Genomic DNA, 17,070 nt, shown 5'->3' with positions numbered 1-17,070 from the left:
GACTCAGCTCTCCCAGGTCATCCCATTATCTGATATCTCATTTTTAAACAGAGAAAGAAAAAAAGCTTTACTTACCAGGAATATGTCCACAGTCAATAAAAGGAATTTGTAAATGCTCCTCTTTTTTATTTCTTGCAATTACAAATACACCAAGGAAAGATAGGAGACACCTGCAAAATAACAGTGGCATCGCATCATTAGAAACAGTTCACTGCATCTGAAATGAGACTGGTTTTTTTCCATTTATCTTTTTCAAGGAATTCCAAACCCAAGCTGCTCAGTTTATAAAGAAACTTTACTTCTTGGCAGCTCTATAAATTCATCTTGGGCTCCCTTTCAGTCTAGTTTTTGCCTCCCGAAGCTTTATTATCTGTTCCAAAGGCTCCGCAGGCAAAATTACACTTTCAGCAATATATACCTAATCAAATGCCTGTGAGTGTGAGACCACAACATTCGAATCCCTGAGCAAATCTTCACAGAGCATCTAAGCTAGCATTCTAGCATTTGCAATTTCATTAACAACTCAGGCTAGCTGCAGACAATCAACATCTCTGTTGTTTTTCTCATCTGACTGTGTGTCTCAGGGGCAAGCTGTAAGCCAGGAGCAATGAAAAACTGCTATGCTTGGATAAATCTTCTATCCACTCTGTGTTGGATGCACAGCCACTAATCCCTGCCTGCCAAAGACATGGGTTGAATTTGCTCATCTCCATTTTTTGTCACTTTTCCTGCAATCAGACAAGATAGCTGTTGTGCTCACCTACTCCAGTCCAACTGCAGAGGACAAAGATGTCTGCAGCCATCAGCCCCATTTATTTGACAGCACAGTGGCAAGACACCCCCAGCAGTTCTGGGAGATGCTTTTAACCATCTCACGCCCATTATCAAGTAACTGTCACCTGTCTGCAGAGTTGTTACAGTGCTGGTAGCCAGCAGGTCTCTGCTCTCACAACACCTAGGCCCTTCTTCAAATATTTATTGTTAACAGCTTCCTAGCATGCTCTGAACTTTTCCACAGGCATGCTGTGTCTTTCTTGGCACAGGAAGATGAAGGAGAGAGATTCTAGTACTGCCTCACAGGCAAGCGACCCATAGAATTGCCCATGCCTAGTGGCAGCAAAGACCAGCTGGACACGCAAGCAGAAGGTTACATGGGAGAAGATGTCTCGCAGTTGTAAAAGCACCCCCTATAACATGATCTTTGGTGGAGAGCAGTGATTTATCCTTCCTGCTGGAGAAACACATGCTGCTGGTTTTTCATTCCATCATGAGATTAGTAGTTCATAAGTGTCTCACATTTTTACATATTTGGATTCAAAACCAGGCCTCCAAACTCCCAAAGCAGAGACATCAATCTTTCCTTTAATGTTTTTTTTTTCTACTATAATGGCTATTCCATAATACTTTAATAACAAGATAGGTTTCTTCTTACTGCGAAAAGAAGGGATTCCGCAAGGCAATGCTGTTTCAGTACAAACGTTAGTGCAGATTTTAGGCTGATACACTTACCCGAACAGAAACATGAACATGCTCAGCAAAGCTGCACTTTGGAATTCCCGATAAAATATGACCCCTGGAATGTGACAGAAACAAGAATTGCAGATCTTGACTAGCTTCCAAGTGATATGAATTACAGCTGGGAGGGTCAGGAACAGTGTCATGCTCAAACAGAGCAAAAAAAATCCCAAATAAGGTATTAATACACATTGTGATGGGTTCACTTTATGTGCCCATATTCCATTATCTAGGCTTTCTCAAGATACTGCATGGGATTGGGGAAGATTTAGTCTATCAGGCTGGAGCATGTGCTGTGTTAGTAACTGCACAGATGCAAATATTTTTTGCATTGTCAGCAACAGCTTTTATGCAGGTCAAACTCAAGGTCTCATTCACAGGCAGAGTCATACCAATATAGCTAACAGGTTCTTCATGGATTTAGTTAAGCCACTCCAACAGACCACGTGGACATCTTAACTCCAACTGGGAACAGGTTTTCATAACTAGCTGTGTCCCTGATGTTTACACCAAATTAAGGCCTCCAGCAGCCAAGTTTGCCAAATCTTTCTGGCTGAAAGGATCACTAGCTCTTTCTGGTCACCCGTCTTCCAGGAATTAGCACCTCTGCAGTGGAGGTGACAGAACCAGATGTGTATCTGGATCTCAGCTGCCCCAGTTCACAGCCAAGTATTAGCTTTAAACCACTGATGAGCGTAGTTCTGCTTAGAAACGGCAGAGTGTGAACTAGTGCAGCTGAAGTGTGACTGTATCTTCAAAGGCTGTAACTGAGGATGAGGGAATCACGAGATAAGGTACCTTCTACGAGCACCCCCGCAAGATTCAGCACAGGTTGTTCTTCTAAGCCCTACGCTGGTTTAACTAACCTGGTGCAAATGCATGTATATCCAGTCTCAAAGCTATTAAGCCATTCCTGAATAGGTACTTGATCTTTTAAGGAGGCACAAGGCCAAAATTCCCCATATGGTCACAAGAACGCAACCCCCTTTTGGCACAAGTCTCCTCTCAGTCACAAAGTGTAGGTCTCTTCTAACACAGGTGCTGAGGCAATCTGTGCGTGAAGCTAACTCCCCTTCTCATTAATGGCAGCTCTGCATGAGAAACTCCTGCACAGCAATGACAGGAAAGCCCCCAGCGTGTGTTAAAATGAGTCATAAATGTTCTAACAACATGATCATTTTGGCTCATTGCTGATACAGCATCTTAGTCGTCCTCCCTGCTCGTGTTCTTACGCTGTGCACCATTTCCAAGATTTGCAGTCCCTCTTTAACAACACTGAGTTCAAAGTTCTCACCCAGAATAAAAAGTTAAATGCTTAAAAAGTCTTTGGAGTCATTTTATTTCCTTCACTTAACCTAGAATTCCACCTTCTGAAATGGAATATACACTAACTACTATGAAATACAGCTGGTTGTCATTTGAGTAGTTTGCCAGGCTGTTAAAATTACTCTACCAGTTCCGATACGGAGAGACTGGTGTGCACATGGTAAATGCATTTACTGCGTGTCAAGAGGAGGCTAGGATAGATGCAAGTAGTCCTAGTAAGCCAGCAAGGCATAGTAAACCATACATCTCAATTCTGGAAATGCTAGAATTTGATTATTTTTATTTTGCTTCAAAAGTTGTGAACTTACTCGTTTTTCAGAATTTAAACACCTGCCACTTAGGAAAAACTTCTTTTTGTGAAGACAGACTTGACTGGTTTGTATTCCTATTCACAGGCAGTAATTCTTGGAAACCAGATGTTCAGAAAATCATTCTGTGGAGGTAGTAGGCCAGAAACAAACCTGAAATGATGGCACTGGTAGTGAAGAACGCAAAATTAATGGGCACAACTGCTGTCACTTCATACAGATGCGTTGCTTGATTCAAGAACCTGGAAAACAAGCGTTACTGCACCTTCAGGTGCCCACAGGAGGTGCATCGCACCTTCAGTCAGGTTAAGCCATTTTATGTCAGGTTAATGGTAAGTGTGACCATTTCTTACCACAATAGCAAGTAGCCCTGAACAGATGTGCATGTGTATTGAATTTACCTTCTGGTTTTGACTGCAGAGTACAAACAAATAGGTGAAAGCAAGAAGGTTGGTGTGGATTATTCTGGCCAAAGGCTGTCATTGGAGAGTCCTTTGAAGCACTATTGGAAAAATTTTGTCTACCACAGATAAGGGAGGAATGCTAGGGTATTACTGCTCATGGTCTGCATCGGTTCTTGGAAGCAGCGCTGCCTGCAAGCAGCCAGGGACAAGCTGCTCTAATTTAAACAGGTTGTGTAAAGGTAGATTTCCAGCACAGACACGAACACGCGAGTTCTCATAGCAACTGTTTCACTTTGCTGAAGTCCACATTGCTGCTACTGCTCAATCCAACTTGGCTAAAACACATATTTGTATGTTTATCCATGCAGTCATACCCCAGACACACTCTGTTCTGCTGAGAAAGTCCAGGAAGGTGGCTCCAAACCTATGCTCTTTGGATTGGAAACTCTCTACTGTGCTCCTCGGAAAGGCAACACAAATCCTCACCAGAACCATGAGCAAGAGTGTGCAAGACGGCAGGAGCATTCACAGCACACAAAGCTGCAAGACCAAGACATTGGCCATGGAGCAACCTGCACAGCCTGCATCAGTGGATGAAAAAGGCAAAGCAATTAACCCACTTGTAAGGAGACCGCAGCTATCAACATTTACCCACAGGGTGATGAATCATGAGTGTGAACTCTTGGATGCACCGGCAGATACTCTGTTATGTGAACGGTGCATTTCAGACCAAAAGAGAAAAATCAGGAGGCTGCAGAGTGTATTCAAAACCTATAAAAAGAACCACACTTAAATGTTTCACTGGTACAATATATGTGCACAGTAAAAATCCAAGCTTGGATCTGTTTTAGCCATTAAAGTAATTGCATGGTTATTTTAGCAACTGTTGAACAGTCTCCATGGTGTTTTAAAAATAAAGAAATCCTACATATCCACAGGATAGTCAGGATTTTGAAGTCATTGAAAACACCTCATTATTTTCTCCCATTTGCAACAAACTTAGTCACAGGGACTAAAACCGATACCAAGGGCCAGCACTGAATCTAGGAGGATGTTGTAGCACAGGCTGTTCTGAGCTAACACATGACAGTCAAATAAAATAAGAAAGGAAACAAATAAAATGAAAAATTTAGACTGACAACACTGTCTCCTTTAGAAAATGTGTCCAAGAGAGAAGAGAGAAAGAGACAATGAGCCCAGGGAAAGAAACGGCCACATTTCATGTCTGTTTTAATTTTGGTCCAGCAAAAGAAAGAAAGAAAAAATTGGCAAGCAGGAGAGGTTAATTCAGCGGCTTCCTATTTACCAAGCTTTTATTTCCTATTTTAAATGCCCTGAGCTGTTCTCCCAGCGAAGACAAGCTGGATGTAAATCACTCTATAATCTGTTACAGGGGAGTTCCTGAGTCAGCCGTGGAGAGTCACTGCATAATAACGCATGGACTTTCTGATTCCACATGGGAATGATATGTTCTGCCACGAGAAAGCTGGGTTGGCTCCTCTACCGGAAAATAATCATGCAAGTAAACACTCAGACTCACACTGGTGCAGTCTAGATGAGATTACTGAATGATGCTATCAGCACCTGAAGCAGAGGGACCGGCATAAAGGGAATGGACTCTCTGTTCAGCTGCAAGCCGTATTTTACCATGCTGCCACCCCCAGCAATCTGCAAAGGCAGCATAAAACAACCATTTAACAGGCCAGAGGCCAGTGGGAAAAACCTGGATGTCCCCTGCACAACAGAAGTTAACTATTTCCTAAAAAGTTACAGACATACAGGGTAGCAAAGTGCAACATGCAGATTTAGCAGAGGCAGGGAGAAATCTGGGGTAAACTCTCTTCTTTGGTTTGACTAGTGGCATAAGCTGGAGAAAAGAGATGTATAATGAGGGTAAACGTGGCCATTTGATTATTCAGCAATGAAGGTTTCTAAAAGTAACCCCCAAAACTTTACATAAACATAAATGTAATTTAATGAGTTCAAGACCTGTGCCAAAACTAGAAGTAAATTTGGGAAGGCCTCATATAAGGTGTTAATGAAAGGAGGCAGCATCTATAATGATCAATTATAAAGAGAAATAAAGCCTAAATAAACAATACAATCAGCTGTAGGCAATTCATACATCTGTCAAGGCTCTTCCAGGAATTTGTTGCCTTTAAATGCAACTTGTATCTGGAGTCAGTATCAGTACTGAATAAAAACGACAGATAAAACATGTACAAAGGTTAGGAGATAAGTAGAATCTTACTTACTTGACTTGGAAAGCACAAGAAATTGCCATTAAAAGAATCATGATATAGAAGACAGGATAAGTTAGCTGCATTTTCCCCTTCACAGAGACTGTTATCAGGCTGGCCACAGCCTTTACAGCAATGACAGTCAGCGATGCTGGAAGGGAAAGGGAGAGATTATCAGGGCAGGATTCATAGCACCAACCTCAGAGCACCAGCAAGGGAGGACAAGGTTCCAGGTCAGAACCACAGGTCTGATCACTTCAAAAGGTTGACCTAGGATTTGGGCACCTAAACCCAAGTATGTGATTTTATAAATGCTTACGGGGCTACTGCCTGAACTCTGAGTGGCCTTAGCGCCATGTGTGAGAGAGAGAGGCTGAGCTCAGGGTGAGGAAACAACTGGATCCATTTCCCACTGCTGAGCATGTGCCCTAAACACTGGGCTACCGATCAGAGGTGGTACAACAACCTCCACATCTACATTTTATTTAACTCCATCTGCTAATTTGGAGCCCATGTTGCATTATTCAGAAGTCTGTGAAGTCTTGTTATCTGTTCAAACCAGCCGGGACACCTCCTAATAGCAGCCTGTGTGTGGCACCGGCAGCCTAAAATAACTCCTCACCTTCAGGATTTCTTTGCTGAGATGGGAGCTGGCCAAAGCTGGCCAAAGCTGGCTTCTGGGATCACATCCCGAAGCACCTAACTCTCCCCATGGGTTATGTACAGAGAGCAGAGAACCAACGCAGAGGTCTGCATTTCATTTCAGGGACCAGGCTCTTAAGACCACTTACTGGATTTATCCCACAGAATAGAATATTTCAATCCATTTTGTCACTGTCATTGCATCACCACAAACAAATCTCAGACAGCAGGCAATGATTTTAATACATGTCACCAGTTCAGAGAAGTCTTGCAATACGTATCTTTTAGAAAAGGGGCTGACAGCTCAACCAAGAGGTACTTTAGACTTCCTTTTGGAGTGCACTCTTGGTTTGTTGAAGGTAACCCAAGTACGTTGTGATTACTGCAAATGAAATGTAACAAATTCAAAAGAAACCAAAAATGATAAAGAGTCAGGGTGCAGAGAAGACCTTTGAAGAAAGGTAATTAACTGTCAGGAGCACCATCCCCCAGCTGGGATCCAGTTCCACCCTCTTGCAGAGCTGAGGAGTGTTGGATTTCGGTGGACTGATTCATCCTCCTGTAACTGCAAAATTCAGATTGGCAAGGAGAGCTGCACTGTGCAAAAAGTTCAGGCCAAGGGTTGGGAGAAAAGGTGGGGGAAGAAAAATGAATTCAGGTCTGTGGTTTTGATTGCAAGCATTTTTCTTATAGCAAGTCCAAAAGTTCAGGGGAAGTTTAAGAGTTGCATACATCTTGTGATGATCCTATTCACCATCATGAAACTCACTGTTTTCATGACAACCTTTGCACCAAGTACTTCAATTCTTGCTCTGTAATAGAAAATAGGTGGAGTGGTTTAGAAAACAGAGCAGTAAAACCGAGCAGAAGAGGTCAAATGCTGGCCTGCAGTGATGCTAATGGTATGATAAGAAGCCAAAATACCCCTAAGCCCCAACAAACAGACTATGTAAAAATTGAGATTTCTACTCTAACATGGGTGAGTTACTTTAAACAAACACAGGTGAAAATTAGTAGTATGAATTGTCTAACTGTGGGCAAAGATTGCTGAAAAATTATTTCTGATGAAAGGGCAGTTTCCACCCCTTATAATTTTAACAAACTAGAAAAAGAAAGCATCACGGTTTGTTTGGGCTTTTTTTAATTTATTTGGTTGGTTGGCTTAGGTTTTTTTGAAAAGTGGAATGATCTTTTTTAGTTAAAGTAGGCCTGGAATAAGTTTCAAAACCTAGAGAATGTTTTTCCTATCTCTGATAAAATGACACTCCCCCACCCCCACCCCACCCAAGGCTAGTGTGACAAATGATGTCACTTCCCAGCTGTTGGGGCAGGAAACTCAGAAATCCCACTTTAAGCTGAAATATTTCCCCTCAAACTTATGATAACTCCCAGTATATACATGAGGTAAGGTAATTCTCACCAAATGAACTTGCAGGGTTGTACTAAGCAAAACGTTTGCAGATTTTACGATCACCGCTGTATTTTCCCCATAATGAAAGTAGCTCAGTACCCAGTGAAACACAGAGGCTGCCCTCTCTTTAAAGAAGCCTTTCTACATTTAGTGTACATCTGTACAAACCCTCCACCAGGAATATATCCATGCAGATAGGAGAAAAGGCAGAAACCCTCTTCCACGAGATGCCTCTAAGACCCCAACAAAGCCTCACCCACCCCTCCCGCAGCCAGGGCCTTCTGTGGGTCAGTCCCCCCATCACTTTGCTCAGCAGAAAGGTTGGGGAACAGGCAGGAGGCTCTATGCGTAGCTTTGTGGGGACTACCAGGCACCAGGACAGTGCAGGAACCGCAGCCAGGCACAGTTCTGGGTTTCCTGCTCAAGGAAAATGTCAGTATTGCAAAAGTTCCCATGAACCAGGACTTGTTTGTTTGTGTCTTTCTTAATAGAGCAGAAATAATGACACATATTTCCTCAAGCTGTGTATGCTCACCAAAACCTCAGCAGCCACCAGCTGAAATGCTATTTTTAGTTGATTGCAGCCTGACCACCAAACCACAGTTAGTGCCTGCTGGGGCACAGGTTTGCAGCCCTGCTGCTGTTCAGCGGCTCCATGTGTCCCTTTGCCACTGGTGGCATCAGGGCTGGCAGGCTCCACAGCAAAATAAGCACGCATGGCTACACAGCCCAATGGCCCAGGTCTCCCAGAACCATGTGTTGACCTTTCTTGGGGCACCCATTGTGGTGGGTCTGCCCAGAGCTGCAGCAGTCAAGTGCAGAAGCCCATCTGGGGATCTTCAGGCTTCCAGCTCTGCAACAAGGAGGCTTCATGCTCCTCATGGCAGGGTTGGAAGCTGGAGAGCAGCTGAGGCAAGCTCTGCCAGCATGGCTAGGCTCCGTGCTAGGAGCTAGGGGATAGCTGGACTCACACTTCACTCCTTCAAATCAAGAGCAGTCAAACAGTTAGACCTAAGGCTTTTGGGACTCTTCCACTTCTACCTCATGCAGGGAGCATGGAAATCCTTCAAGGCATCTGCAAAGTTACAAACCCTAATGCTCCTAATGCTGGGAAACTTAAATGGGATGACTGTCCCAAAAAGTTGATCTGAAAGTCTGAGCTTTTCAGTTGGGTGAGAAACCACTCAGGGATCCGAAGGAAAGCAGTTGATAAATCTGCAAGAGTTTTTCATTCAGTTAAATCCAAATTGTGTAACTGGCAAGCTTTAGTGATATTCTCTTTTATCAAAACATTAATTACCAGCTCTATTAGAAATGTGCTTTACAAGCCTTTGCAGACTGATACACGCACCCACGGAACTCAGTGAAAATATAACCATGGGTTTCAATGGCACAGTTCAAGCACCTTTCCCTTCAAGCAAAGAAATGTGGTGTCTCACCAAGATTTCATGGAGAAGTGACAAGACAGGGATGAGAGAAGACACAGGGTGGTGACAAATTTTTAATATATGCCTGCAAGTCGTGGGGCTTCAGAGATAGCCTCCTGACATTTTTCAAAACTGATTTAAGCTTAACTTTAGGGAAAGCTGCCTGATAAATTGATCCTCCCTTGTTTTCCTGGCTATTGTGCCAAAGTTAATCAGAAGGCAAACTTCAGTGGCCCACTTTGGAAAGGTGGTAAAGTAAGAAATGCTGCGTATGCAGACAGGCATAGATAATTCAAAGAAAAGTTCCCGTATAGTTACAGCATACCACTGCATTTGTTTACAGGGTGATTACACAGTCTTAAGCCGCTCTGTTTTAAAGAACTGATTTTCACAACTAGTCTGCTGTCCAAAACAAAGTTTCAAACAGTCAGCTCTCCCAGGATCTACAGCTAAAGCATTAGTTCAAAAAAGCTTCAGAATAGCATTGCACACTGCATATTGATTTCAGAAAATCTGTAAAAAGAAATAGTCTCAGCAATAAGCACAGAAACTGTTTCATAATCAGCTTTTCGCTTCAAAGGGACACCGCAGCAAGAATCATGTGAAATGTTTCAATGATTCTCCTTCAGCATTCTGCTTTGAAATGACCCTAATCTAAACTAGCTGGGGAGACTGACTGACAAGGAATTACCAAGTAACAGACAGGAATATTAAGCAAATAATATGTTCTTACCCAGTAGTGCTACCATCATTAACAAAACCACGATGTGTTTCACAGCCTTTCTTTTGTAAAAATAGAGGAGAATGCAGAATGTTATAATTTCTAAGATCTGAAAATAAAAAGGAAGAAAGTTAGAGCTGTGAAACTATGTAATAAATGGTTCATTCAAAGTCTTTGAGATGTCATATTCATTTTCACTTCTCTAACCATTCAAAGGAGAATTACTTTATTAAGCATATTTTGCTAAAAACTAACCTTATTGCCAGCTGACTAAGCTATCAAACAATTGTTGTCATTTATCTTTCCTACTATAGCAAGTTAAACTTCAAGCATTCCTTATTTCTTTAGTTTTCCTTTTTGGACTTATAGCTATATTTTGTCACTGGTAGCATTGAGAAAACTTTTTTAATGTGACAGTAAAGACACTCATGTTTATTGGCAATAATTCTTACAGAAACTCTAATTCCTATGGAGTACAGCACTTACCTGGAGGAACAGCAGTCTCTCCTTCTAGCTATAGTGGTATTCCTAGTGCCACTCTTCGTGACATGCAAGCTTATTTTTGGTACCCTCTTTGCCCTTCTCCCCAGTCCTACTAAAAAAAAATCCCCCCAAATACTGTCTTTTTGTTCAAACTTTCTGCTGTACATTGTAAGGAGGAAAACACTGATTTTATGTGGTGGTTCTCAAATCACAGGTACCTGTCAGGAGCTTGCCTTGAAAAGCTCCATGACACATTAGCAGACCACACTGCAGGACATCTGCAGCTGCCGAAACAGCTTTACCTTCACTGTGCATGGTCCAGACTTGCTCCTTCACTAACATCTGACAACTAAATGACAGAGAGTTAAATTTACTGACTTGTTAATGTGTCTCTTTGCAGCTTCCTTTAGGAACTCTTGCCTTTTGCCATCTCAAAAGCATGGGTATCCTCCCTCCTACCCATGTTACCCAAATACCCCTCTATGCCTAAAGAAAACAGTGCAAGAGCCAAAAAGCTTCTGTAAAGCCCTTAAGGCTTAGGAAAACAGGGATGATGGACCTCTGCACTGAGAGGTGCTGAGAAGCCTGGTAACTTTAGAGACAGGATGAAGAAAGAGAAGTTTGTGCATGTTGGAAAGTAATCAAATGGGAGAAATAAGACAGAAAATGAGATTGTCATCATTGCTGAATCTGGTTATTGTCATTTTTTGCCAGCAAAACAAGTCATAGAAAAACCTCCTTTTATCTCCTTGGTGTTATCTTACTATTTTATTGTTTATAATGCCACTCCACTCTTAAGCCAACAGTCACCATAAGGCAACATTAGGCTCAAAAATACCTGGGTGTTGCACCGACGAAATTGCCAAAGCAGTGCCTTAACAGTTACTAGTGGTGGCTATAGCTGTAACATGGCCAGTTTCTCATTTTGGAGTGCCTGCAGCAGGGAAGCAGTCATCAGCTACATTCAGTTACTAAAATTCTCTACTACACTCACACCTTCCCCAGTTCAATAGTGTTCAAAAATATGAACAGAACATAGTTATGCTTCAATTCATTTTTTATTTACCTTCACGTTGATCCCTTGCTCCCAAAGACAACTGAGAAACAATTGCATTTCAGAACATTAAAAACACAAATTTGGACTTTTTACCATCTTTCTTTAAAAAAATGTCAAATATTTATCACAAGATTAAAAAAAAAAAAAAAAGGCAAGCTGGGTGGTTATTTTGTAAGGTGCGTTGCATAAATAAAGCATTTTGCTTTTAGGTAAAAAAAAGCATTCCTGGACTTATCCATGCTTAATAATCTTTGCAATCTCTTGTGAAGTGCTGGCCTCATCTCCCTCCAGAGTGACATCATTCCAACCGGTCCTGCACCCAGAGGTGAAAGCTGGGCCACCAGCTGCACAAAAAAGTCTTTTGCTTCAGTTTGACAGTAAGTAACTTGTCCAGCCCCCCCAGCTGCATTCAACAGTGTAACACTGGGTATGTCTAAATCAGGAACCAAAGCAGAAGTCATGTTAATATTTGCAGACAGGTGAGTTCATCTTGACCTCCCTATGGAAAACTACGACAGGGTTTTGAGGGAACTCAAGAGCAGAAGTAAAAGTAGCAGCTTCGTTCATTGTGCCACTGGAAAACACATCTTAGGGCCAGAGGGGAATATTGCATGACCAGGCTGCAGCTACAACAGCCTCCAAATAGCTTCAGTTGCTTTTTTGACAGTGAACAAATGCTAACAGAATAGAAGAAAACTGTGTTAAATAAATATTCCCCACATGGAAAGGTACCCAGGCTAGAGAAAGAAGTTCAAGAGATGTCCCAGGTGTCCTCTTCCATGATGTGCCAGTTCAGGACAGGTATACAGGATGCTGTGGCTGGCATGGGGCCATGGCACCAGGTGACAGAGCACTGTGACATCTGTTTCCTCCCCCCAGTGCAAACCTGAGCGCCCATCACCTCTCCCAGACTCTTGGACTGGTTGCCACAGAGCGTGCAGAAACCCATGAGGCAGCCCTACGGCAGCCAGTCAGCTACATGTCAGGTACTGATTCATTTTATATCCCCTGAGAACTTCAATCACAATGCTGATAGAGGGAAGCACCATCATCTGCCCTGTCAATCAGATTTCAAACTATGCAAGAACAATCATCCAAAACCAAGCCCAGCGACAGTCACTGGCTGAAACCTCTCCATCACACCAGCTCTGGCATTCCACTCCCTCTTCCACCTCACTTGGACTCCCAGAGTGGCAGGCAGTCCGAGCACCACCAGCCTTCACTGAGCCAGGTCATCGGTGCTGGCTCTGTCCATCTGCCTTCTGTTGGTCCTCATCCTGTCATCACTTCTCTTGCTAAAGCTACCATAAAGATCCACTATGATCTCCTCCTGTTTAAAAGCAAATGAACCCACTAAGAAGACTCACTTCTGAAACAGCCAAGCGAAACCATCAGAAGGACATAAAAGGATCCCTGATGGCAGTTCTGGAAGGGGCTCACAGGTCTGTGTGCTTGGCTGCTTCTGCCTCCTGGGGAAGCCCCAAAAGCAGAAGCGGTGTAGAGCCAGAGGTGGCAGTCCTATGGCCAAACCTGGGGAGAAAACTGATGTTTGCTTTTCAGGGTTGTTATTTAAGCTTACTCAGCTCTGTCAAGTCTCACGCTTTTCACTAAGCGTGAAATTCAAACAGTTAGTTCTCACCTCGTGCTGCCCAGCAGCCAAATTATTCTTCCATGGTTCTCTGCTGTTCAGTGACCCACTAAATGGTCATCTTTACCACAAGATGAGGGAGGGACCATCACATTGAGTCACGCTGCAAGCAGAGTGCATGGCTCCTAACAGGACCTCACGCAGATGGGGACTCTCCTGCAGTGCCCCAGCTGTTGCTTACTATTGCCTCCTGAGAATGACCCAAAACAGCGCTCGCTCCCATAGTTGATAGCTGTAGTAGTGTTAAATACAAAGTCCAGGAATGGGAAGTGCGTAGATTATATCAACTTCACATACTCTATTTAGTGGAATTGAAGGAACTTGACCTGCCTACAGTCATTTTTGCTATTATAATTAATCTCTACTGAAGTCTCCTCAAACCCACATCTCATCAACATTTTTTTTTTATAATCATGATGTTTTCCATGTTTCTAAGCATTACCAGAAGGCACCAGAACAAAATACCACATTGTCTGCCTCAACTGTTTTTCTGGGATATACAGCAACATAGAGACCTGTGAACCAGGATGGTCTTCTAGGCACTTTGAAGGAAAAGCAGAAATGCTTTGAACCTGATTTTACAGAGATTAAATATTAACAACCCAATACTCACTATGCTTCTGTTTAGGGAAGCCTAAGAGCTTCATCTATAATTGATGTCTTCTGTAGTGACTCAAAATGCACACAAACAAAAAAGAAAAAAACACCAAGCTAGGATAGCTATTCTTGCTCAGACATGATTGTGCTACTGCAGAGTCTCAGAAGGTGACTCCAAGTTGTCTCATGTGGGAGCTAGAGGCTATTTCTGCAGTACTCTGATGCCAGTGGAGTGCCACATAGGAATGGTTTATCACCCACACAGAACATTTTGTACCACTGGGGCTTTGTATTTCTCAGCAGACCACACTTTGGGGCTACTTTTAGAAAGACAGTTGGGCTGCGTTATACTGCTGTACCGTCTCCTCACTATATCTTTACACTGGAAACTCTGCAACTTCTGCTGCACCTTGTTATATCTTGGTAGCCAACCTGTGCTAGGCATTTTACAAACAGTCATGAAGGGCTAGATCCCTGCCCAAAGGGAATGTTTACAGCTGGGTTTGCTTGAACTGCCAGCAGCATACCAGGATAATCAGGCTGGTACCTCGGAGTCTGTTGTGATGCCTTTCACTCCACCCTCTTTTTTGGAGAGAAGAAGCTCAAAACAGATGAATTCAGGGAGCAGAATGAAAAAATAAAGCTTGATATTTTGTTGAGTCAACAAGACTTGCTGTGTACTTGCTCCGTCCTTCCCTGCAACCCATGTGGTACATGTAGAATTGGATGCTGACTGAGGCAGGGAAAAGAAAGAAGGGGGGGGGAAGAAACTCCAGGGGTTACCTACCACCACCTCATAATGCCTCCTAAGAAGAATACAGCACAGTCTTCCTAGGCATTCAACTGTGTTCTGATTAACTTTTCCTGAAATGAAGTCAAAAAAGTCCTCAGATGGGGAAAAGCCCTTTTCCAGGAACCTGTTGTTTTTAAGAAAATATGAACAGGATATGGCACAGAAATTTCTGGTGTCACTGGGTGTGGATAGAGAGTTTTCTCACTCCGCCACCTATACACAAATAGGTGAGTCAGCAATTTAAAATCAGTGCCAAAAATGCCAGGCTGCTTTAGTATCTATAGGTGGAACTGCATGGTAAAGGGGATATTCAGTGGGAAAGAGGGAGGGTCCTCCACTGAGCACGGAGACCCCTGTTCTGAACCCCCTCCTAAAGATGTCCCTCTCCCTCTGCTGATTTGCTGAAGCTCTTGCTGAGGCTGAAGCCACCCCTACTGAGTACCGCAAAATGCTTGGGCACTGCCTTCAAAAGCCTCTCTTCTGCCTGATTGAAAGCGCATGTTGTGATTTATGCAGCATGATCATGGATTTTTTCCATTGAGCTGTATCACCATCTCTCAGGAGCTTTTAAAATGCACAAAAAATTGAGCAAGAGGATCAATATTTCTGGTGGTAGCATGTACTTTCTGCTTAATCAGTAGTCTCATGGATAGTTAGATGTATGTAAAGTCTGCAGGCTGGCTGAGAGATTAAGGTCCTTAAAATGTCGACTCCGTGGCTTTGTAACTGAGATTCCTACGGAGAAAAGCGTGGGCACTAATAATCTAATCCAAGTGAGTCACTTTCCTGGGAAAAAAAGTAGCTGCTTCTGAAGCTCCTATATTGCATCTTTTACATTCAGCTGCAGCAACAAATTTTCAGCATCCCAAAGGAGAAGAGAGAGAGAAATTCCTCCTACCCACTTGTCTTGTTCCTGATGCTAATTAAATACATCAAAGATGATGTACGGTATTTGAAGTTTGTATACAGATAATTTAATCAAAATGGTATTTTTGCATTTGAATTCAAACTCAGGTTCAGATTAACCTGAGTGGCAATGAAGCCAGCTGCCTCTTCACATCTCAACTCCATACAAAGATCCTGTCAGCCAGGCTTAACGACGTGGGGACAAAACACAGTGATATGAAAGAAAAAAGCAGTAACAAGAGCATACATAGCCTGATTTATAAAAGCACACAAGTCCATCATGTTCCAGAAAAGCATTGTAAATTAGATGTACATGCAGACAGTGTAGCATAAACACATATATAGGAAATATAATCAGTGCCAATATTTAGGTTTTCCCTCAGGCCCACCAAACCCCAAAACTTTTCTTTTCTTGTTAATCCTTCACAACTGTGACTTCCCTCTGGCACACAGCTTGAAAGACATCTTTTGGTTCAGCACATTTTCAGCTTGGGACCTGGGCTGATGACCCATGCTCTCTCTCCTATGAGAATCACACAATTTATCTATTTATCTTCATAGGCAGTTTTTCTGCCACTAATTCATAATTCTGCAAAAAGCCCCATAACCCCAGGTTTTCTGATTTAGGGAGTAGTATGAACCAGATACTCACTGAATACGCCAAAAAAGGCCAGCTCACTAAGTAATTCTGTACTCGTCTTGCTGTGAGCTCTTGGGGTACATTTGGAGCGAATGTCACCAACAAGTAAGTCCCTGTTACTGCCAGTGTTCCTCCTTGAAATAAAAGGACACGTTATTTTGGTAATACAATATTTGGTAATCATGGTCATCCTTGCTTTCCAGCTGATTTGGAATAGTTTCTAGAAGACAATTTAAGTCCGTTTAATCAGATCTCAGCTTAGGTAATTGGGTTGCCTTGCCTTTGTGGTCCTATCTAGTGTAATTGTTACTGAAGACTCAAAGGATTTTGGATATATGAAAAAAGCTGTCAGTAAAGGCTCATGAATTAGGGTTCCAACCCAGCAGTGCATTTTCAAATGTTCTCCATTCTAAGACCAAGTGCATGACAAAAGGAAAGCAATCCTTTGTCTTTCTCACAGGCACAAAGCAGGTCACATGAATTTATCCTAAACTGAAAGGACAAGCTGCTTATTCAGGCAGACAGGTAGATCATTAACCAGTTTAAATAAATGTAATTCTCCCAAAGTCGGTGTGGCCACCGAGATCTGCACCAGCTATGGACCTGCCCTGGAAACACTAGGCACAACACATATGTTCCCATCCAATGCTTATGCTAAGCTGTCATGAAGCCAACATTTTGGCCGCTCCCTGTTGTATTTGCAGACCTATGAGCTTTTTATAAAAGGCTGATTTGCAAAAGACTGATCAGCCACTAGGTTGCCAAGGCGTCTTTTCAAGGTCAAACTCGCATTATTAGGCTTTTAATAAAAATCTGGAAGTTCTGCCTTGTGGACAGCCAGTTGACAAACGCAGATGTTCATCGAGGTATCAAGATAGAAGTGGGCTGATCCCGAGCTCATAAACTGTATTGGATTAAGGAAGACATTAGCTAATCTTTTTTTTTTTTTTTT

At 42.6% G+C, this 17,070-nt stretch overlaps 1 protein-coding gene across 1 annotated transcript in view; it reads right to left on the bottom strand.

The window, feature by feature from the left end:
* NIPAL2 (NIPA like domain containing 2) overlaps window positions 1–17,070 on the bottom strand; it is a 51,736-nt gene that overhangs the window by 2,537 nt on the left and 32,129 nt on the right. The window contains exons 5-10 of the mRNA XM_056331025.1: window positions 16,131–16,252; window positions 10,007–10,103; window positions 5,809–5,944; window positions 3,303–3,391; window positions 1,510–1,573; window positions 76–170 (exon numbers count right to left, since the gene is read on the bottom strand). Coding sequence (XP_056187000.1) covers window positions 76–170; window positions 1,510–1,573; window positions 3,303–3,391; window positions 5,809–5,944; window positions 10,007–10,103; window positions 16,131–16,252 — 603 coding nt within the window. The remainder of the gene's footprint in view (window positions 1–75; window positions 171–1,509; window positions 1,574–3,302; window positions 3,392–5,808; window positions 5,945–10,006; window positions 10,104–16,130; window positions 16,253–17,070) is intronic.

This window comes from Falco biarmicus, chromosome 3, assembly GCF_023638135.1.
Source record: "Falco biarmicus isolate bFalBia1 chromosome 3, bFalBia1.pri, whole genome shotgun sequence".
In the NCBI taxonomy this organism is placed as follows: Eukaryota; Metazoa; Chordata; class Aves; order Falconiformes; family Falconidae; genus Falco; species Falco biarmicus.
The sequence above is the reverse complement of the archived record's forward strand: the minus strand, read 5'-3'. Positions and strand labels throughout refer to the sequence as shown.